This window comes from Arachis ipaensis, chromosome B6, assembly GCF_059453495.1.
Source record: "Arachis ipaensis isolate K30076 ecotype BB chromosome B6, ASM5945349v1, whole genome shotgun sequence".
Taxonomy (NCBI): domain Eukaryota; kingdom Viridiplantae; phylum Streptophyta; class Magnoliopsida; order Fabales; family Fabaceae; genus Arachis; species Arachis ipaensis.
In genome coordinates, this window is record NC_142441.1 from 134,473,270 (window position 1) to 134,496,795 (window position 23,526).

General features: G+C 34.3%; 1 protein-coding gene across 1 annotated transcript; it reads right to left on the minus strand.

Moving 5' to 3' along the window:
• Positions 1-17,462: 17,462 nt before the first annotated feature.
• Positions 17,463-19,374, minus strand: LOC148562821 (uncharacterized). The gene is made up of 4 exons (XM_088491013.1): positions 19,167-19,374; positions 18,273-18,505; positions 17,709-18,083; positions 17,463-17,603 (listed from the first exon to the last, which is right to left on the minus strand). The coding sequence occupies exons 1-4, from the start codon at positions 19,372-19,374 to the stop codon at positions 17,463-17,465; spliced, it is 957 nt and encodes a 318-aa protein (XP_088347139.1).
• Positions 19,375-23,526: the final 4,152 nt, after the last annotated feature.

Consider the following 23,526-nt stretch of genomic DNA (forward strand, 5'->3'; position numbering starts at 1 on the left):
TAAATCCAGCTCCAACTTAATTACCCTGGCATCAAGCTCATCCTCCACCCCCTTTATTCTATCGAAATCCAATTTAGCGTCCTCCAGAAAAGCCTTAGTCGCATGGACTAGGGAACCCTGAATAGTACGGAATAGGGCTGCACCCATATGGGTCATCTGAATACTGTTACTGGTGATGAAATTCAAGTGATGAAGGATGGACACATCATCCATGGGAAGTCGACCATAAGGAGCAATTTGATTATCAACAAACCCCACGGCATCAAAATCAGGGGCATCCAAGTCATAAGGGTCCACAGTCTTCTGTTTTTTAGGAGGAGGACCAGCAATAAGAGAAGAGGCAGCACCAGAGGTTGACTGGAGAGGAGCAGAAGGAACTACACGAACCTGAGGAGTCGGGATGATTTTCCTCGGTCCAGAAGTGTCCAAGGTTGGATTCCTCGGAGGAACTTGAGTAGATCCTTCTTTAGAAGACTTCGCCAAGATATTTTGAGCAGCAGTCGCCTTCTTAGGCCGACGATAGGCCTTCATGGAATCTGTAGACTTCACCATTTCTGAAAAAGGAAAACAGCAAAATCAAGTCACAAGTAAAAAAGGGATAGATTGGCAAACAAACAAACAAATAAAGAAAAGCTAAAAAAGAAGTCGGCAACTACCCAATTCAGCCTGAAGAAGGGAAGGATCTCTTAGAAACTTCTTCGTGTTGAGATGGGGAGGCTCTCCCCAATTTTCCTCCAACACATGCACAAAGGCCTGCTCGACCTCATCCAGACTTTCCCAAGAATACCTAGCTACTACCACATTCTTTTGCCAGCACAAACGGAAGGTAGGTTCATTATTTTCATCCAAAAAGAAGGGTCGAGCTCCCTCAACAGCTCGAACCTTGAAATAGTAATTCTTAAAATCCCTAAAAGACTCATCATACATGGAGAACACTTTCTTTCCTTGGGTAGCCTGGAAAGAAATCCAGGAAGCTTTCTTCTTAGCTACCCCAGGCTTCGTCAACACAAAAAGATAAAGAAAGAGAGTTTGGGTAGGTCGGAGATCCAGTTCCTGACACAACAATTGAAAGATTTTTATGAAACCCCATGAATTTGGATGGAGCTGAGAAGGAGCTACATTGCAGGATCACAATAGCTCGGTCTCGAAAGGGGTAAAAGGAATGGTAATATTCAATTGACTGAAGAAGTAGTCATAAGCATAGAAAAAAGGACGTTCCCCTTGAGTCAATGGAGGAAAACTAACCCTCTCCTCAGGGTCAGGTGACACCAACTCATAATTTTTCTCCTGGTCCCGATTACTACAAATCCTATGGTGCCTCCTAAGTCGCACACAGTACTCAGGGTCAGCTACAATAACACACATCAAAACGATGGACTCCAGCCAGTCAGACATGCCATCCGGAATCTTAGTAGACATCTCAACAATATTTTTGCGGGAAGACATGGGTCAACTATTCCTACAGTAAGAAAAAGAAAAAATGGGGTTACTACCAAGCAACTCGGGCAAATAAGGAAACAACTTGGACAATAACATATGAACATCAAGAGTCAGATACGGTAGTAAAAGGGAAACTCCAGGACTCACACTAAAGTCCAGGAGCACCCTTTTGAGGCAGTAACAAGGTAAGAACCCGAAAAGAAAAAAATCGACAGTCTATCCCCTAACATCTCTCAACAAGAAAACACAATCCTTCTCTGGCAACGACACTCCACACAAAACAGCAAGAAAGTCATCATCACCAACAAAAAAAAAATTAAAGTTACAACCTTTCCTACTGACAGATTATTATCAAAGCTACAAAAAGTTTCTCAAAGCTATAACCTCAATCTACCAACAAATCCGCAAAAGTCAAGACTTTGATCAGGGGGATACAACCACGAAAAGAAACAGAAATTGTGACAAACAATAAAATCCTAAGGAAGCGAAAATCACCAGGCGTACGTCACAGCAAAAGAATGCAGGGATCACCACAAAGATGCAAGCTTTTTTTAGAAAATCGTGAAAATAAAATGTCGAAAAGAAAGACACAATCTTTTTTCGAAGGGGTCAAGATTTTCAGAGACAAAATCAGTAAAAATCACCTGCAACAGTGGAGACATACAAGAAGGCGACTAACGAAAAAGGGAAAGAAAGTACCAACCTGTAGAGGAAGAAAAAGCAAGCGCGAGGGAAGGATCAGGAAGAACCAGCAACGAATCCACACCAAACAATCGCTTTCGAAGCAAGAAAAAGGGGAAGCACGAAGACGCGAAAATAGAGGGAGTAGAGGAACAAAGCACTACAGCGAGCAAAAGCAAGGAGAAAGAGGAGAAACTGAAAGACGAGGCTTAAAAAATCAAAATAAAATGAAAAAGAGGGAAAGAAGGAAACGGCAAAAAAGGAGTTAATGAGCATTTAACCCTCGCACATTCCCAAGGAAGCGCAACGCGTGCCGTAATTAACAAGGAAAAAAGAAAAACGCTTCGCATTCAAAGGAGTACAATAGGAATTATACAAAGATCGACTAAAAGGCAAAATGCTCGAGCTCGACTTCTCCAAAAGGGTTGAAGTCTGAAGACACGACCCTAAAAGTAAAGGTCGAGCTCAAGCAAGGGCACTGTTCATACCCTTGGTCGAGCTATGCGATCCGAGTTAGACGAAGATCAGAATGACCGACCTCTTGAAAGGTTGGTCCATTACCGACCTCTTGAAAAGGTTGGTCCATTACCGACCTCTTCACAAAGAGCTCGACCAAATCGCCATAAGAAGCCTAAGCAGGCCCAAACGAAGGGACACAGCCCAATCTAAAGGCAGCCAAAGCCTAGAAAGATAAAGGTGGTTCCCCTTAAAGATAAGATGACTTCACTCAAAGATAAGATAAGATAAATAACTTATCTCAAAGGGAGGTCACCCACACTACTATAAATACACTGGAGCACCCAAGTATAACTCATACTCTGATTCTACACAAAAACCTGCTTAAAACCCATGCTAACTTAAGTATCGGAGTGTCTTGCAGGTACCACCATTCTCTGTGATCGAGGATCAGCAGCTCCACCAAGTCAAACAAGTCGGACACGACAGCTCCGACCACCACAGCAGATCTCATCCAAGATCGACCTTCAGTTTCAGGTAACCCTCAGAACAGTGCTAAAATTATTTTATAAATTACTCATCGAATTATTAATTATTATTGTCATCAAGTTTCTTATAATTAAAAAATAAAAAATAAAAATGGAGAAGAGCATTTCATTTTCCTGCAATGTCCATCGAGGAGGTCACTAACTCCCCCTCTCTTCCACCTGCTTTAGTTATTCATTCATCTTCTTCTCTTTCTATTGCAATGGCAAATTTAAGATGATTATTTTAATAAATATAGGAATGATTATTTTAATTTTTATGTGAATGATTATTTTGATTATATTAGATTTAGTTATGTATAATTAAAATATATTGGATGCTCAATTTATTAGGTATGCGGATGATTATTTTTATCCCCTTTATTTTTTTTAATATATTTTATAATATAAGGATAAAATTGTCTTTTTATCACTTTTTTTCCTTCTTATTTTTCTTCCATCCAAACACATCTAAGAAAAATAAAAATCCACTTAATTTCTTTTTTTTTCTTTTCTTTCTTTTCTATTTCCTTCCTCTCTATTTCTTTCCTTCCAACCAAATATAGCCTAAAGTGGATGGTTATTTTTACCAAAGGTGAGCGACGCCGATGATGACATGTGGTAAGCCAAACAGCGACAGTAAAGTGGGATGATTATTGGACTAAATCTGCAGTCCATTGTCCACATTGTTTAGATTCTCTATTGTTTCTCTAGTGGATCGGAATTGTTTTAAATACTCTAATATTTTTTAGATCCCATATTAACAAAATTAATAATATCTAAAATTCTAAGTTTAAGATTGTATATAAATGTAATCAAGGAGTGTATTATAATTTCAAATGTCATGAGGATCCGATTTAGCAGATCTTCATTTTCGTTTGTGTGACAAGTAATTCCCAGGATATCCATCTTAGTAGATTTCTTTTGCCGTCCATAAGAATTATCAATCCTAGTTTAATTTATAAAATCGATTTTTAATAAGTTTCTCGATTTTTTTTTAAAACTTCTTAATAATATTAAATAACCATTAACCAGTAAGTCTTTTAGTTAGTTGAAGGATTCATTAAAACAAGATTTGATTATTTGAGATGCAAAATAGGAGCGGGAAGAGCTAGGGGAGGCAAATACCAAAGATAAAGCACTCATAATTATACAATTAATTGGATTAGATTGGGAACTACTATCTATAAGATTTAAGTGGCTCTGGTGAAGTCACCAAAAAAAAAAAAGTGGCTCTGGTGATGAGATGACAAATCTTAAGGGATACGGATTTAAATTGTCAAACCAATTTAAATTTATTATTTAATTTTTTTTTCACTTAATTTAAAACATTTTTTACTTTACAAATAAAATTAGTTTTATTCTTAACAATATTTTAAAGTGTAATAAAACTAATTCTTAGACTTTTTTCTTTTTTTTTTTCTTTTTTTGTAAACGATGTAATTTGTTCAATATATGCTCATATTTTGGAGCCGAAACACGTTAGTTTGAATGTTTTCTTTTTTTTTTTGTCCCCAGTATTTCCCAATTCGACAGATTAAGGATTAATTCGTCACAGATCTGAGTTCTATTTAAGGGTTTGTTGCTGACCAATGAGATGCTGCATGCACAAGGCGGGATTCGAACCCCTATACTTACTTAAGCAGATAAGTGAACTGACCACTCGACCAACATAAGTTAGTTAGTTTGAATGTTTTCTCTTGAGATCGGTGTATTGTGTTTCTTAGGTGCATGAATCAAGCCTTGGTGACTTTTGAGCTGGATTGGGAACCCATAATCACATTCTGAGGTGTATACACATTGAATACACGTACACTTCTCAGATTTTATACATTTTTAGTTTGTAATAAATTACTTAGAGAAATATTGTCCATTACTTTAAAATTGCGCAAACCGTTAAAATAAATTAATAATTTTTTAAAATTATATTTATTATTTATTAATTCAAAATTAACAAATATTTGTTACTAACAACATACATTTCAAGTCAATATATGCAACATCATGGAAGTAGTCTCGATCTAATTGGATAGTTGTGATTGAATGAAAACTGAGAGGTCTGATTGAGAGTTAAGAAGAAGCGTGTGATGTATCTTTTTTTAAATCAAGAATTAACGTCTATATAAAATTTATAATCAAAATAAAAATCTCACAAATTCTAGTATCACCATCTGAAGAAGTTGAAATCGTGTAGCTCCCAGTGCAATAAGTAGAAAATTAAATGACATAAATTTGGGGATGATCATGACGACGACATACTTAAGTTGACATTTTGATGAGTCGTCTAAGTAAAAGTAACTTGTAATCTATTTAAAATTTATGTTAGGTTAAATTTATCCATTACAAATTTTATTTTATGTATATGTCATATTAAGTTGTCGTTGATATTTAGTTCTATCTTATTTTGGTGTGAGATACATGGCATGAGATAGTGGTAATACAGTGGGGGGCATCCCACGAAAAATATCGGTGTGCCACTATAAAAGTTTAATCTGAAGTTTGAGCTTGTTTGGTTTGTGTTTTTATATTTTAATTTTATTTTTTTTATTTAGAATTTTGTGATAAAAAAATAAAAAATAAAAATGAAACATAGATTTTATTATTTTAATAATTTTTTGGGTAAAGTATTAAATTGGTCTTTTATGTTTGGACATAATTCTATTTTGCGTCCTTAAGGTTTAAAGTGTCCTATTTGAATTCAAAAAAAAATTTCATTTACCTTCAATGTATTTCCATTGTAAAGTCAAAGTTAAATAATTAACGGAATGTCTTATATGACAGCAGTACAAAAACAAGATTGATAATATAGAAAATAAATACAAGTTCCAATGGCACAAGATTAACCATAAATGCATCAATATATTTATTTATTATTCTTCTTAGTTTTATAGAAAATATTTTATTTAAATGGTAAGAAAAATAATAAATAAATGTATTGATATACGGTTAATTTTGTGCCTCTAAAATTTGTACTTATTTTTTAGATTATTGACTCTATTTTTATACTACTGTCATATAAGATATTTTACTAATTATTTAACTTTAATTTTATGGTGAGATTATATTAAAATTAAATAAATTTTTTTAAATTTAAATAAGATATTTTAAACTTTAAAAATCAAAATAAAATTAAAATATATACGAATCCTAAATGTTGTGTGGCAAAAATCTTTTTATAATGTATTATACCTTCAATTTCCACTAATAACGTAAGCAGAAGTCTACTTTAAGGCAGTTTTTCAGACGTTCTCCTTTTATATTTTTACACTTCTTTTAATTTGATTACATTTTTTTTTATTTTTAAATTAAAAATATTTTTAAATAATAAACCTTAATTTTAATTATTTTTTTTAATAAATATTGTGAAAATTTAGAGCCATCATAATCACCATAATAATGACTATCGCCATTACCTGTTCACTGTTAGAGTAGCACACGTGGGTTTGAAGTTTGAATAAAGGAGTAGGAGTATATAGAAATATAAATATAAATTAAAGTTATTAAAAGATATATATTAATTAATTAATATATATAAATTAGAATAAACAATAATTAGATTCTTAATTTTTTATCTCGTAGACAAATAAATTATCGACCAATTAAAAATACAAAAAGGTTCTTCATTTTTAAAACGCAAGACATTTAATTAAGTCGTTTCAAATAATGAATTTATCTTTATATATTTTAAACAAAAAAATTTAAATATCTCGTATTTTAAAAGATAAATTTTTTTATATTTTAAAATAGTAAAAAAATTATATATCTTAAAATTTAAAAATTAAAAATTTATTTATTTTTTTTCTCTAAAAATTAAAGCAATTAGAAGTTAGGTCTGCGCTGCCTCTTTCGGTCTTTCATTCCCCTCGTAATAAGTTTTGAAAACCAAAATGCCTCCAAACACCATATTATTGTCATTATTCAAACTTATTTTGAAGCGTCAAATGCATGATCACGTGCAATATTATTATTATTATTATTATTATTATTATTATTATTATTATTAACAAATATAAATTTAATAAAAAATATTAACTATTTTACACTTAATAATTAAAAGATGTTGAATTTTAGAAAAAAATATCATTTATTATTATTATTATTCTCTATATATATATATAAATGATATTTTAAAAAAATAAAAGTTGTATACCAAACTCTTTCTATTGGCCTTATATACAGTCTATGATGTTGTTGTTCAATTCTAGTTTGATTTGCATTGGTGATAACCCAATTAAATTCCATGATTCCAAACACCCCATCAAATCCATTCCTCATTAATTTCAAAACATCAACATCAACTTTCACCAAACTGGGATAGAACTTACGTAAGAGTATAGAAAATTATTCGAAGCACCAAACTTATTATAATGAGATCGATTATTTTCGTTGCATTTGCTTCGCACACTCTTTATTGGTCATAAAATTATCCGTTTTAAAAATTTAAACTAATAAAAAAAATAACATATAAAAATAATTATATCTTTAACACTATCCACACGTTTTATATATGCTATCATTCAACAGGGTGAAATTTGTGTGATGGAGCCAGCTTCACATTCACAACTTTTTTTATCTTTTCTTGGACCCAAAGTATCATTTTTCATCTTTTATTTTTAATTTCTTTTTCTAATATGAATACGCAGCCACTTTTAAAATCTAGCAGAACTTTTTTTTGTTTTGTTTTTTTAATTGTTATTTATCAATGTCTTAATTAAAATTTCATTTTTTTATTGGTGTATCTAATATTAGTATCAGTACGTATTAGTAGGGTATTTCAAATTTTTACTAGGATATAGCCATGAATATTTTCTATGGAAGTATAAGGATATCATCATATATAGTTCTTTTTTTTTTTTAAATATCAAGATATGAGTAGTATAAGAAATATGAAAAAAATCTTCTAAGTAAGGAGAATTATAAACTGATAAAATAAAATATTAATTATCATTGAAATTTTAATTTTTATCATGTATAAATTTTATTATCTTAATTTAATGATAATTAGACTCTCATTATTTTATAAACTTCTTTATTTTGGAGTTGTTTGATACAAGAAAATATATATATATATATATATATATATATATATATTGAATTTAATTAATTTTCACACTAACAATATAAACGAGTTATATATATATATATATATATATATATATATATATATATATATATATATATAAAATCATATATTGTCACATAAAAGTAATTAATCTTTCAAACACACTACTTAAAAATTAATCTAATAATTACATAAATTTAATTGAATAACTATGTAAAAATTTTGCACTATCAATACACTAAAATTAATATTGTAAAATATATATAACATATAATATTTACAGGAAAATAATAAAATTATATAAATTGAGTAAATTTTTTTCTTATAAAAAGATACAAGTAATTAAATCTATCAATATCTTAATTAGGGGATAAAAGTGGGTCAAACCATCTAACGGAGGCTTGCGGCTCGATTCGTTTTAGGCTCAACTCAATTTGTTTTATTAAATACGATAGGTTTAAATTTTTTGTAAAACCTATTAGTTAAAAAAGTTAGACTATAGGCTTTTAAAAGCCTATGAAACTCGTTCACTGCAAGAAAAATGCTGAGTATCGTCGGATTTACTATTGGATTTAGTGTCGCAGAATAACGATAGATTTATCGTCGAATTTACCAGTGGTAACCACGTCAAATTCATAAGGTTTTTTTAATTACAGGAGGATTCTGTTTTCTGACGGTAAATCCGCCGGTAATTTTTGGAGGAAAAATAAATTAAATTGGCGCATCCTTTACCATAAAGTATAATCTGACAGTAGCTCAATTTAGTGAAACGATGCGTTTTGGTAACCACAATGGTTTACTGTCAAAATTTTCTGACGGTAAATCCGACGGTAAAAGTAGTGTAAATTCAAATCACGAACCCCTTCTCCCCCTCCATTTGAACCTTCACCACCATCGCCACCATCTCTCTCTCTCTCTCTCTCTCTCTCTCTCTCTCTCTCTCTCGCATTCCAGCCGCCACCATCACCAAGACCTCCATCGCCATCAACCCCACTGCCGGCGCCACCTTCTTTTCCTTCTTCCCCTCCCTCTCAGCGTCGCCACGGTCCTTTCCTCCTTCTCTTTTTGCCCTTCTTAGCCCATAGCCTGCATCTCCTTGCTCTGGCGGCTCACGACTGCCACCTCTAGTGCCGGCAACAACACGGTGTCGTCGCCTTCCTCCCTCCTTCTTCGTTATTTTCTGCACCCTGCATTCAAGGTTCTTTGTTTGAACATTTTTTCTTCAAATCATGTTAGTTAGTTTTAGTTCATTAGATTGGTTTAATTAGTTTAGTTAGTTTAATTTTTTTGGTTTAGTGGATTTAGATGGTTAGAATAGTTTAGTTTAGATTTATAGGTTCTGAATTATTGCTGAAAGTGTCTGGAACTATTCTGAATTTGCTGATTGAATTAATGAAAAAATTCCTGCTAAGTTTATTTGGTTAATTGTTTGATTGTGCTCATTCACTGTGTTAATTGCTGTTTGTTGTTTTGCTATTTTGAATTAATTAGACTGCTGTCTAATGAATTTATGATCAACACTGCTGACTTTTTTTTTTGGTGTCATTGATGTTTAATTTTATGAATTGGTGTTGCACATATTACTTGTTAATGCTAAGTTATGTTGTTTATGATTTTGGATACTAAATGTTTATAAATATACCTCAAAAAGCTTTTTATTAAAAATTTTGGTCAATCTCTTGAAATCATTATTTGTTCTCCTCTTGTTTTGACTATTTGCATTAATGGAATTTGATTTGTTTTTCCGTTGACCGACGGTTTTGAATTTTGAATGTTTGAGGTTTTTTTACCTAATATTGCAAGTTTGATATACTTTACCCTATGGAATTTGATTTGTTTAATTTTAGTTTAATTTAGTTTCGATTTGATTAGAGTTTCAATTTTAATTTTTAATCAGTTTCAAAGTTAGTTCAGTTTAGTCTTCTAATCTTAGTAAATTTAAGTTGATTAAGTTAGGTTAGATTCAATACACAATAGGTTTTGAATTGTTGAAGTGTTTGGAATTGTCTAATTGTATTAATTGCTACGTTGATGACTATTTTGTTGAGAAATTGTTGCTGATAATATTTAATAATTTGATATTTGCAGACATGTCGAGTGGTAGAGGTGCTGCGGATTAGGCTGCTGGTCATGGTCATAGCCGTGGTAGGGATAAAGGGAGGGTTTCTTCCGGTACCATGAGACTTCTGGCTCCTCTCCCTCTATTTCGACCATTCCGATGATGCCACAGGTTGCGGGTTTAGCGGACTAGCCATTAATCATGGTCCCTAACCCCAACTACGTGCCTCCGTCTACAGCGACGACGATGCCTCTTACCGCTCAGCAGCTCGCATGCATGTCGACGCTACCTCTAGCAACGGATGCCGCAGACCCGGAGTCCAGCCATGGCAATGAGCCAGCAGCTGATGCCCCACCACCACCTCCTATCGTACAGTTAAAGATTTGGCCTGATGGCAACACGAGGTAAGTATCAAGTTGAATCTCATGTATTTCTTATTTATGGTTATCGCTGAAAGTTCCTGAAAATTGATTCTAGTTTAGCATATTTAGATTTGAATGATGGTTAGTGTTTTTAAGTTTCAATGATTATGGTTAACTTTGTTGCTGAAAGTTCCTGATAATTGATTCCTATTTAGTAGATTTAGGTTGATTTAGTTTCCTATTTAGTGTTTTTTGTTTCAATGATTATGGTTATTGCTGAAAGTTCTTGAAAATTGGTTCCTATTTAGTCGATTTAGATTGATTTGGTTGGCTAGCTTGTGTTTTTAAGTTTTAATAATTATGCTTAACTTTATTGTTGAAAGTTCTTGAAAATTGATTCCTGTCTAGTGGATTTAGGTTGATTTGGTTAACTGGTTACTATTTTTAAGTTTTAATGATTATGTTTAACTTTGTTGCTGAAAGTTCCTGCTAATTGATTCCTGTCTAGTGGATTTAGGTTGATTCTTGTTTGTGGGTTGTTAGATTTGCGCCGAACAACAACGCGTGTACTCAGGAGATGACCAATGTCATCAAGCTGATGTACGACCATCCCTGACCCAGCTACCCGGAGATCCCCGTTGAAACCAGAGAGCGGTGGTTTCAGAAATAGGCGGTAATTAATATTTTTTATGCTAAAACTTTTTTAGCTAGTTTATATATTCTATCGCTTAATTAATTTTAAAGTTTCTTTGTTGCAACTGCACTTTAGATGGGACGCTGAGCCCGATCTTACCATCAGGAAGATATTCAACCATAGAATGGATTGGTGGCTCCAGCAGATGCTGGATGATGTTCGTCGGGGGTGGGACCACCAGACGCAGTGGCTCCTACCGGACATAAAGAAGGCTCTGTTTATTTATTGGGAGACTGATGAGGGATTCTGACATCGACATCTCACCAACAGAGCTAACAGGGCCTCGACCAGTTCGTCCAAGTATATTGTCAGCTCAGCGACCTTCATGAAGACGAAGGCCAGGCTGGTATGTAAAGTAACTTTAATTTTGTTAATAACTTAGTTATATTCTTTTGCATATTAACACTAGGAATCTTAATCATATTGTTTTAATTCAACATGTGTAGTCAAAGTTCTTGGATCGCGAGGCAACGTGGCGGAGACGTTCAAGTACACCCATACGTTAAAGGAGAACAAAGAGACATTTGCTGATCAACGGTCTCAAGACCATTATGTGAGCAAACATACATCTGATTATCTTCTACTATAAAATTATTAGAGATTAATTGTATATCTCTCAGCGTACTAATCACAATAACTTGTGCTAATTACACAGGAGTCCTGCACACAGAGACTAGAAGCAGCGACTCAACAATCTCAGCAAGGTGGGGAGGACACCACCGATGGCTAAGCTGCAGTCGTCGATCCTAATGCGGTTTTGGCGCGAGACTGCCTCAGCACCGTACAAGAACCACGTATATGGGATAGGGTCATTCTTTGCCAACAGCCTCTGCACATCCACGTTGAGGCCGTTGTCAGACTCTACCACCAGTCGAGCTCGAGGAAGGCATGAATTTGAGGTTGCAGGTGCAGGAGCTCCAACGCAGCTTTCAGCAGCAGGCTCAGGAGCTTAATGATTATTGGGAGAGGTATAAGGAGATTCTTAAATGCGTGATGTCTACAAATGAACTCAGGCTGGAGTGAAGGGAGTCGTTGGAGCGGGTGCAGCGTATGGAGGTGTACTAGGCCTAGATGCACCCCGCTAGAATCGACCTTGTTGGTGGCCGCACCATTGCTGGTGGCATACAGATATCATCACCTTCTGCGCCATCGACTCAGAGCCACGGGACCGACGACGACGACCTAGATCTGTAGTTATTAGTGTTTCGTTTTAGTGTTTCATTGTATTTATTTGATGTACTTGGCTTTTAATTTATTTGAACATTGTATTATTTATTTTAAATAAAATATTTTTATTATTTATGACTGAAACACTAATTGTGTGAATAAAATTTAAATTTAAAATTAAAATTGACAATTTATTTCAAATTAAAAAAAATTAAAAAATTGGCATTACCGTCGGAATTACTGTAGGAATAATCCAACGGTAACCAATTGATTTTCCTAGCCGATAATCCATTGCAACATCCGATAGTAAATATCGTCAAACGAAAAAATTTCAACGATAAATATTTATCGGTGAAGTTTATAATGTCTGATTGTTTTCGTTTTTCGGACGATACTCAGTATTTTCTTATAGTGGTTGGGATGGCTTGCCAAAGTATTTTTTTATAAAAATAAATTATTCTTAGTTTGAATTTTCAATTTTTCACTTGTAATAAACTGAAAAAAAAGAATGATTTTGTTTCTTTTTCTGTTTAAATAAAAAATTTATGTTTATAGATTATTATAAGTATAATTATGATATATGATTAGTGATTTATAATTGAATTATAATTTATAAATTATAAATTTTTAAATGCATTTAATGCATACTAATTTAGATTCTTTAAGTTTATTATTTTGAGTAGTTACAATTCACGTAATAAATTTTTTAAATAAACTCGTTAGTTTGTAGGGATTTTAAATTCAAACTTTAAAAAAAATTAATGAAAAGCAACAAACCTAGGTTTAAACCATATGTTCTTTCCATACCCATGAGTCATCAGGCTTAAGCTGAAGCTCAAATCGACTGAGTCCAATTCCACATGTTTTTTGTGAGAAAAGGAGGGGTTAAAATCCCAAACAAGAATTAAAATCCTCTAACTCTAAAGCTGCCATTTATATCAGTAGCTAAGGCCTGAAGCGTGTCGAGAGGAGGCCTGTCAAAGAGATGAATACCCAGAAGGAGATCCTATCCTTTCTTAGCAAAAGAGTCAGCCACAACATTGGCCTCTCTCAATGTATGATTCCAAACAACATGTTGTAATATGCTTGCCAAGATATTAATGTCTTCTAACAAAGGTCTCACAGGGTGTGAAGCTGGACAGTCTTCCTTGATGAAATTGATTGCTGACCAGGAGTCGGACTCTATAATAATATGTTGGAAATTTTGAGCAATAGCAATCTGAAGACCTTTGACAATGCCCCACAATTCTGCATGTGTAATAGAACAGCTACCCAAATTACAAGAGAACCCCAACATGTACCTACCCAAATGGTTTCTGAAAATACCTCCACAAGCTGCATTATTATTCTCACGGAAGAAGGATCCATCAACGTTGAGCTTAATACAACGTTCCGGCGGGAATATTGGTGTAGAATTTATAACCCACAAACTAACCGGCAAGTGCACCGGGTTGTACAAGTAATACCTCAGGTGAGTGAGGGTTGATCCCACGAGGATTGATGGATTAAGCAACAATGGTTGAGTGATTGGGTTAGTCAGACAAACAGAAAATGGTGTTTGGGTCTCAACTGCATTAACAGTAAATCAGAGAATCAGAAAAGCAAGCAGTAAACAAGTAGTGAATAATATATGGAAAAATAGTTAATGTTTCAGAGTTATCTATTTTCTGGATTGACTTTTCTTACTAACTATTTTAATCATGCAAGATTTAATTCATGGAAAACTATATGTGATTAATCCCTAATTCCTTAGACCTTTTCAGTCTCCTCTAACTCTCATCAACCGCCAATTCCTTAGTCACTTAATTTCAATTAGAGGGTGAAGTTCAATTCTAGTTATATGCCACAAAAACCCTAATTACCCAAATATAAGAGGATTATATGTCACGTATCCCGTTAAGTCCAGATAATTATAAGTTTAAGAGAAATTGTTTTCAAGCTGTTGTTCAAGTAAAGAGTTTTTCTAAGTTATACAAGAACTCAATTAGAACAAGAGTCATACTTCCGTTCCACCCAAATTCATAAGATAAAGAACGAAAACAATTCTTGAATATAAATCAGTACATAAATTAAAATAGAAAAATAATAGTATCAATCCATACAATAGACAGAGCTCCTAACCTTAACAGTGGAGGTTTAGTTGCTCATGGTTCAGAGAGAAAAACTAGGATTCAGGTAAACTATAAAGTGCGGAATGAGGTAGAAGAGAAGAGAAGAACCCGAATGGCTGATTCTTTTCCCTTTTATATCTAATCCTAATAAATATAAAATATATTTTCTAAACTAAATAATATCTTTTCCTAATTAAAAATAAAATAAAAGTTTACATTAAAATTTAATAATTAAATTCCGCAGCCTTTGGACGTGAATGGGGACCACTTGGATTATTAAGGTCCACGTTGAACTTGAGAATTCTCAAGTTCAGCGTGGGTGAGAGCAATATGCGTCCTTCGGAGCTTGAATCCACGCTGAACTTGAATTAACCCAAGTTCAGCGTGGGATGATACGTGATTCTTCCTCTGTGCGTTGGACTCCACGCTGAACTTGAGAAAGCTCAAGTTCAGCGTGGAAGAGGCAGAGTTAAATAAAAGAAAATGGTATACTATTATATATTGTTGGAAAGCTCTGGAAGTTAGCTTTTCAATGCCACTAGAATTATATCAATTGGACCTCTATAGCTCAAGTTATTTCTGTTTGAGTGCAAGGAGGTCAGGGTTGATAGCATCAAAACTCCGTCAAATCCATCCAAATGCTACCTAAAATAAACAGAAATTACAAACAACTCAAAGTAGCATTCATAGTGGCTAAAGGTAATTAAATCTTGATTAAACTCAACAATTTGAATGCAAATTCACTAGGAAAAGATAGAGAAGATGCTCACGCATCAAGTATCCAACTAATCAATTGATTATTGTCCTTCCTAGTCCTTTGCATAGAGGACCGAAACTTCATGGTGCCCATGATTTTCTCACTTCGCGCTCTAATTGCTCTAGCCACGACCGTCGGCCTCACTCGATTCCTTTAAAAAATAAGGGAGTTACGATAGAACCAAAGGGATGAAACGGTTACTCCAAATTTACAAGCGGAGTCACTTCTCGCTAATAGGTTCTGAGCCAACCAATCCTTGATACTCAGGTTGAAAAAGTCGGCTACAACCTCATGTGGATTCAAGAGGCTCCACACGCACTTGGCATAGGAGCAATCTCTGAGGACGTGTAAGGTGCATTCTTCCTGGCGGTTACACCTGGGGCAGTTGGCTTCCGTTGCTAGATACCTTCTCATTCTTTCCATATTTGTTAGAATTGTGTAATTAGCAACCAGCCACATGAAGGAACAAATTCTTTCCGGGCCGCCCCACTTCCAGATTAATTTGAAGATTTTGTCCGGGTCATTGTGCTCATCATTGAGAGAGCTATATGATTTAAGGCTAAAAGTTCCATCTGAAGTTGGAGCCCAAGCAACAAAATCATGACCTTTCCAAGGGAAAGGAGGAGACAAAGCTCGAATTTTTCCCACAATAGAGTCAGGGAGCCATTCCTTTAGTTTATCCTTGTCCCAATCACTTGAAACTGAAAGAAAATCAGTTAGAAACACACTTAAATCAGTTTCCGTTAACACCTGATCAGAATGTTGGGTTAATATTCCAAGGTTTGGCACCCAATTATGCTTCCAGAACTTTATGCTAGAGCCATCTCCAATACACCAAATATGGTTCTTTTCAACCCCTTTCCAAGCCAAGCATATCCCTTTCCAAGGTTAATATTCCAAGGTTTGGTACCCAATTATGCTTCCAGAACTTTATGCTAGAGCCATCTCCAATACGCCAAATATGGTTCTTTTCAACCCCTTTCCAAGCCAAGCATATCCCTTTCCAAAGATTCTAGGACTTGTTTTTCCTTTCGACCCTTGGGAGCAAGTCACTACCACAATTATATTTGGCCCTGATCACCCTTGCCCAAAGCGTGTCCTTCTTCTCCACAAGACCCCAGTCATTCTTCATCATAAAAGCTTGATTCACATCACGGGTATGACAAATACCTAGCCCTCCCGAGGCTTTCAGTTTGCTAAGATCCTTCCAATTGATGAGATGGATTTTTCTAGAGTGCTCTGTCTCTCCCCAAAGAAAATCCCTGCATTTACGATCAACTAAGTTACTAGTAGAAACTGGTATAAGAGCAGTTTGCATAGTATAACTAGGAAGGGAAGATAGAACAGATCTCACTAGGGTAGCTCTTCCTGCTAGAGACAAGGATGATGCTTTCCAACTATTTAATCTCAAGTTCATCTTGTTAATAATGTCACTATATGTAATTTTTGAAACCTTAGAGTGTATGAGAGGAACACCAAGATACTTTCCCAAATCATCGGTTCTGGAAAACTGAAGGGTGCTGCTTATCTTACTCCTAACATGATTTTCCACATTCCTAGAGAAGAACACGCGCATCTTATCATTGCTGACCCTTTGACCGGAGCTATTGCAAAAAGCTTCAAGAACCCTATTAATAACCTCCTCTTGGTCCATAGTTAATTTCACAAAGAGAATCAAATCATCAGCGAAGCAGAGATGAGAGAGATCAGGACTTTCTCTGTTTAGCTTGATGGGCTTCCAAAAGACGTATTCCACTACAACACTAATGAGTTGCGAGAGCCTTTCCATGCAAAGGACAAAGATGTACGACGAGATGGGATCACCTTGCCGAATACCTCTTGAAGGAGAGAACTCGTCCAAGGCTTCCCCATTCCAGAGGACCCTCATCCTGGCAGAAGAAATGCAACTGTAAATCATAGAAATGAACTGAGAAGGCAACCCAATATCACCAAGAGTATCTTCAATGAAATCCCATTTAAGTCTGTCATAAGCCTTCTCCAAATCAATTTTAATTGCCATCCATCCTTTTTGACCTTTTTTATTCCTCATAGAATGGATAACTTCTTGGATAATGATAATATTGTCAGAACTCTGCCTCCCCAGGACGAAACTACATTGGGTAGGCCTCACTAATTTTTCCATAACCCTTCAAAGCCTTCGGGCCAGAATCTTGGTAATCACCTTGTAAGAGACATTATATAAACTGATGGGTCGCATTTGCTTAAGATTGGTGACAGGCTCCACCTTAGGAATTAGAGTAATAAGGGTTTCATTCAGCTCTCCAATGTCCTGGGAGTGAGCAAAAATATTCTCAATCATCCTGCATAAATCCGGTCCTACCAGGTCCTATTTATTCTGATAAAAGCCTGCCTGAATACCATATCTCCTAGGTACTTTGAAACTACCCATGCTAAAAAGGGATTCCTTAACCTCCTTATAGGAAACATTGCAACCAATCATCATCCTATCTTCATTGCTAAGTACTGGAAAAGCACCATTTAGAACAAAGGGAATATTAGGGAGGTCATCACAATAAAGCTTGCTGTAGAAATCTGTAGCCATCGCTTCAAGTTTAGGATTATCATGTATCCAATTACCCGCTTTATCTTGCAAGGCAACAATCTTGTTTCTCCTTCTTCTGGTCATAGTAGTGCCATGAAAATATTTCGTGTTTCTGTCGCCAAACTTAATCCATTTGCATTTAGATTTTTGAAACCATAACATCTCTTTATGAGAAAGGAGCTCTTCATACTCTTTCCAAAGAATACCCTGGAGATTTTCCAAATGAGGATTATGGCTCACACTCATAGTATTCATGATACCTTGTAATCTCTTTAGAATTCTATTTTTGCTTCTAAAAATGTTCCCAAAAACAGTAAAATTCCAAATTCAAAGGGAATCTTGAAAGTTACCAATCCCTTAGGACCAGTTGCTATTTATTCTCCAATTATTTGTGACCATATTATTAAAATTAGGATGAGATATCCATGAGGCTAAGAATTTGAATGGTCTCCGTCCTCTATTGGGAGCATATTCAGTAGAGAGTTGCAGGTATAGTGGAGCATGATCCAATTTTAACATTGGCAAGTGCTTCATCCTCGCATCAGGAAATCGAATTTTCCAATCCATGTTGCTCAGACCACGATCAAGTCTTTCAACCAAGTTTCCTTTCTTATAGGTAAAGGGGTATCCTGAATAACCCAAGTCTAGGAGTCTGCAATTAGACACACATTCCTGAAAATCCACATACGCACCATTATAGTGAGTAGCTGATCCCCCTTATCTTTCAAAATCATGCAGCAAAGCCTTAAAATCTCCAACCAGATACCAAGGGAGTCTGTTATGGTAGTTCAACTCCCTAAGGATCCTCCAAAGCTCTCTTCTATGAACTCTTTGGGGACTCCCATAAATCGCAATAAACACCCACGGCTGTAGGTCTTTCTCTGGCAGTCTCATATGCATAAACTGCTAATGATTCCATAAAACATCCACTTTTCATTCATCAAAATTTCATAGGCACCAGATTCCTCCAGAGTGCCCTCAGGCTTCCTCAACAAAACAGCTGTCAAAAGGCAACTTATTTCTAATATTAACTCCTCTATCCCCACTCATATGGGTTTTAAGAAGAACCAGAAAATTAACATGATACTGGTGTTTAATATCTCTAATTAAAGCAGCAAAGGAACTACTACCAAAACCACGACAATTCCAAATAAAAAAAATTCATAATAACATACAAGAAGAAGGGAAAGATGTCACCAGAGACAGATGCAGGTCAAACAGAAAGGTTTTCCCCTTTGTTCAGGCTCAATAGGAGTTCCTCCAAAATATCTTCATTGCTGCCTAACAAACCTGGATCTTTAATTATTGGGTCCGGTGGTTTGTCCTGTAGGTTCTTCTCCTGGCTGTGTGATATCCTCGTCGCCATATTAATGTCCATGTCTGGTTGATTCTGGACCGTAATGATAGAGGAGGGCGATGCCAAGTTCTTCATCATGCCACCTCTCATTCTCTTTTCCACTTTGAAAGCTTCCCATTGTTCTTTTTGCACGATGCGCATTTTATCAAGGATCACACGCTCTATGGCTTCTTTCTTAATTTCTTTGAGTTATCTTTCTCAATAATAGCTGGATCAGAGGGCATAAGGATGTGGCTCTCAACACGCTTGGCTTTAGCTTTGTCCTTGTTCATTCTTGCTGGCCCAATTAGCACACTTTTATTATTATTGGCCTTCTTATTTGATTGGAAATTTTTACCAGCCCCTGGTCTAAGCACTTTATGAAGGGATTGGGTTGGCCTTTCATGTTTCTTATGGGCTTTTGGTGTTATTAACTTGCTAGACCTGTCTTGCTCCACCACAACGAGCCCACTTTGCATAGATTCCTCCCCACAATACTCTTCATGAACATTCTCCTCATGACTAGGTTCCGTAATACCCTCATCCAAGATATTAAATCTTGATCGATTGAAGGTTTTAGCTTCCAAATTAGAAGGAGAATCTTTCTTATAATTAGCACCCCTTGATCCTGTTGATTTTTTCCTCACTTGCCATTTTACTAGCATCCATGGTCCAAATTTCGGGGGATCCTGATTCACTTATGTTTTTTTTGAATTGATTCTTGGGTCCCTTGCCCGGTAATGTTGGCGTGATTAACTCCTTCCCCTCCAGCAAATCCTGGGCTACCCTCCTCACCGTTTATGATTGTGTTTTCCGGTGCCACCTTACCGTCATGAGTTTCACTACACTGATCTGATCGATGACCATACTTTCCATAAGTGAAACAAATAATATGCAGGCCCTCGTATTCAACATTCAAAATTTTTTCGAGAACCGAAATTCTTGGAACAAGTTTTTTAGATAGGTCTAATTCAACACAAATTCTGGCAAAGCGTTCCCGGGAATGAACTGAAGTTACACGATCAATCTTAAGCATTGTGTCGAGGGTCGATCCTATTCTCGAGAGAAACCGGTGATTCTATAGTTCAATCGGAAGGTTTGGAATGCGGATCCAAGCTGCAATCTTCTTCACTATATTTTTCGATGCGAGAAAGAACGGTCTCCATGTCTGAACAATTAGGTAGTGACTCGTAATCATCCAAGATCCTTCCATGAGAGCATGGTTATAGTCTTCTTCATTTGTAAAATGAACCAAAAAATAGTCACGATCCATATCAATAACGTTAATCTTACCTTTCTTTACCCAATCTCTGTTGAGTCTCTGTTCCATGAATCCCAAATGCACTCTTTTGCCGAGAACTTTCACAATGAGAGCCGCATGCCATGGCTTGCACCATTCTTCGAATTCATCTTTACTAATTGGAATGGTTGGGAAAGTATCAAAAGGTTTGTCCTCCTTGCATTCCACTTCTTTATACCAACGATCCTCCGGATCTGACGCATCTTCGTCTATGAACTCAAGCACCTCTTCATTAGGATCTACCGACGAGTCGGGGATCGAGAGAAGAGAGTCTTAATAAGGTTAAGTGTCCTAAAATGCATTTATTAACATGAAATTTTATTTTCATGTTTGTTATATGCCTCTATGAGGTTAAGTTTTAAGGTTCAACGGTTTATTTATGACATGCCATTAAAATTTTAATATAGTCAAAAAGTTAGAATTTAATTATTATTGTTACTATAAAAAATATTTAACAATAAAATAGATAAAAGAGAAAAAATAAATCTAAGAAAAATTTATGCTTCAAATTCAAAAGAGATTATTGCCGGAATATGCGCATTAATTATAATTATTTATGTGTTTTTACCTGCTATAAGTTTAAATTTTTAGAATAAGTAAAAGTATTTTTAATAGAATAATTTTAGAATATTACTTTTGATATTTTCAAAAAATAAATTGATCTAGAATTGAAATTTGCGTTAGAGTTTAATTGATGAAATGAAATCAGTATCACCTTAGAGATATTGTATTATCTTAATAAAAAACTAATAAAATTTTGTCATTTGTATAATTATGTTAATGAAATAATTAAAAATAATATAAAATTTTAATTAAATTAAGATTTAGTATTAGAAGAATAAATTTTATTTTTAATTTCAAATCACTATTTATAATATATAGTTTTACATATATTTATGTGTCATCTTATAAGATGTAAAATAAAATTAAAATTAGATCTAATATTAAAAATATTCTAATTTCATAATAAATTTATTAAATTATTTAATAATTTTTAAATATTAATTTCAGATGAAAATAATTACATGTGAATTTTTACCTTATACGAATTTTATTAGATCCAATAGCGGCTTAATTAGTGTAGTGTAACAATCCAATGCCAACAATGCAATACTAACAAGACTTTGTTTGTGTCAAAAATTGAACTGCGCTAACTCGAGATATCAACTGTTTGCTTACTTATTTTCATTGTCAGGGGTTGCTTATTAATAGGGCTGATGATAAGTATAAATCCCAACAAAACTAATAAATAATTAATTAATAAATTAATTATTATTTTAAAAATTAAAAAATTAAATTTTTTTAGTTTAAAAAAATAAAAATAATTAAAAGATAAATTTTAATATTAATTTTAAAAATTTTTATTTAAAATTAAACAACGCACTAAATCAATTAGATCGAATCCAAACCAAATCGAAAGTTCAGCATATATAACCAATTTTTCCATTCATTCACAAAATTCACGATGGGGGAGGGGAGAAGCATCAACCCTAATCCCCAAAATCAATACAAAGTTCAATTGTCTATATCTTTTAATTTGGAACTTTAATTGACGAGTCATTAGCAGTCACGCATTCGTTTCGATATTCTCTACAAAAATCATCGAACAATTTGGTAAAGAATTTAAAATTTCGTGCCCAATTCTTACCCTTTCAATTTCGTGATTTGGATGTTATTTGTTGAGAAAATTTGTGTTTTTGGTGATGTTAAGTGTAAATTAACTTTGGAAAATTATTGGGCTTTTTCCCAATCGTTCATGGGTAAGGTAAGAAGTCTCTAACTCTTGTAAAATTATTGAATTAATAAATTTTGGTGTTGATTATAGTGATATAATGTGAAAATAGATTGAATCATGTTGATTGGAAGTCTAAATTGATGGTTGAGTTGTTGATTTGAACCTTGGAGGCCGAGAATCCGACTTTGGTGTGGTCTTGGTGAAGTGAAAGCTTGAAGAACAATGAAATTTGAGATGTTTTGAGCTTTTAGGGAGAAATCGGTCAAAGTATGATTTTGGTTTCTCATAGATAATGTGTAATGTAACGTGAAAATTTAGGCTAGTTGACCGTAAGATAAGTTGATCTATGTGAACCTGTTGAGGTTAAATGCTTTTGGGTGATGAGGTTGAGTCTATGAGGAGGATATGTTGATTGCTAAGGGTTGTGATGATTGGTGATGACAATAAATTGTGATGTTGATATTTTATATATATGTAAGCATATTTTGGCCGGCCTTAGTTTCGCAGGACGAGTTCGGAGTTTGTTATCTGTATTTTAGAATTCTGATCTATATGTATATGTTTTAAACCTTCCTTTTGATCTTGCTTATTCATCAATGTGTATCTTTCATGAGTGATGCGATTTCTGTTTCGTTTTTTATTAACTTCTCTTTCAAGACTTCTAGTTACAACTTCCTTCAATTATATTATATAAGTATTTTTATTTTTAGAGGTTGTAGCACCTCTGATTTACGTCCTAAGTGTAAAGCTCTGTATAGTAAGATGTTACAATGAGACGGGTAAAATAAGATTTATACTTTATTCTAATTCTATTTATTGGTTTACATTTTTTTTTAAATTCAATTTTATTTTATTCACATGTTAAAAATCTTTTGATTTTAATTCCTATTCACACTCTAAATTTCCACACTTAATCTGATTACTCCAGAATAACAAATTAATTTTTTTAATTAAATATAATATTTAATTATTCCAAAATTTATAAACATACTAAAATACAAAATTAAATTCATATTAAAATTAAAGGATAAGTACTGTTTTAGTCCCTAACGTTGAGGGTCAAAATTGAAACCGTCCCTACTGTTATTTTGGATTTAAAATCATCCTTAAAGTCGTATTTGAATTTAAAATCGTCCCGTGCAAAGTAAACTTTTTATAAATGACGAAGTTACCCCTCTGAGCTTTTGTGTTTCGCGCGAAACACTTCACCTCTTCATATGCTTGTAAACCCTGACGTAAACCCTAACATTAATCACAACGTTTCACTTCACCAATGTAG

Bases quoted from the DNA above. Each gene is read 5' to 3' on its own strand.
- LOC148562821 (XM_088491013.1), bottom strand. From the start codon at position 19,374: ATGCGCATCGTGCAAAAAGAACAATGGGAAGCTTTCAAAGTGGAAAAG. The intron at 18,506-19,166 runs GTTTGTTAGGCA...TGGGTTATTCAG, and splicing joins CCCAATAATTAAAGATCCAG to GATACCCCTTTACCTATAAG. The intron at 17,604-17,708 runs GTACCTAGGAGA...GCTCACTCCCAG, and splicing joins TTAGCATGGGTAGTTTCAAA to GACATTGGAGAGCTGAATGA.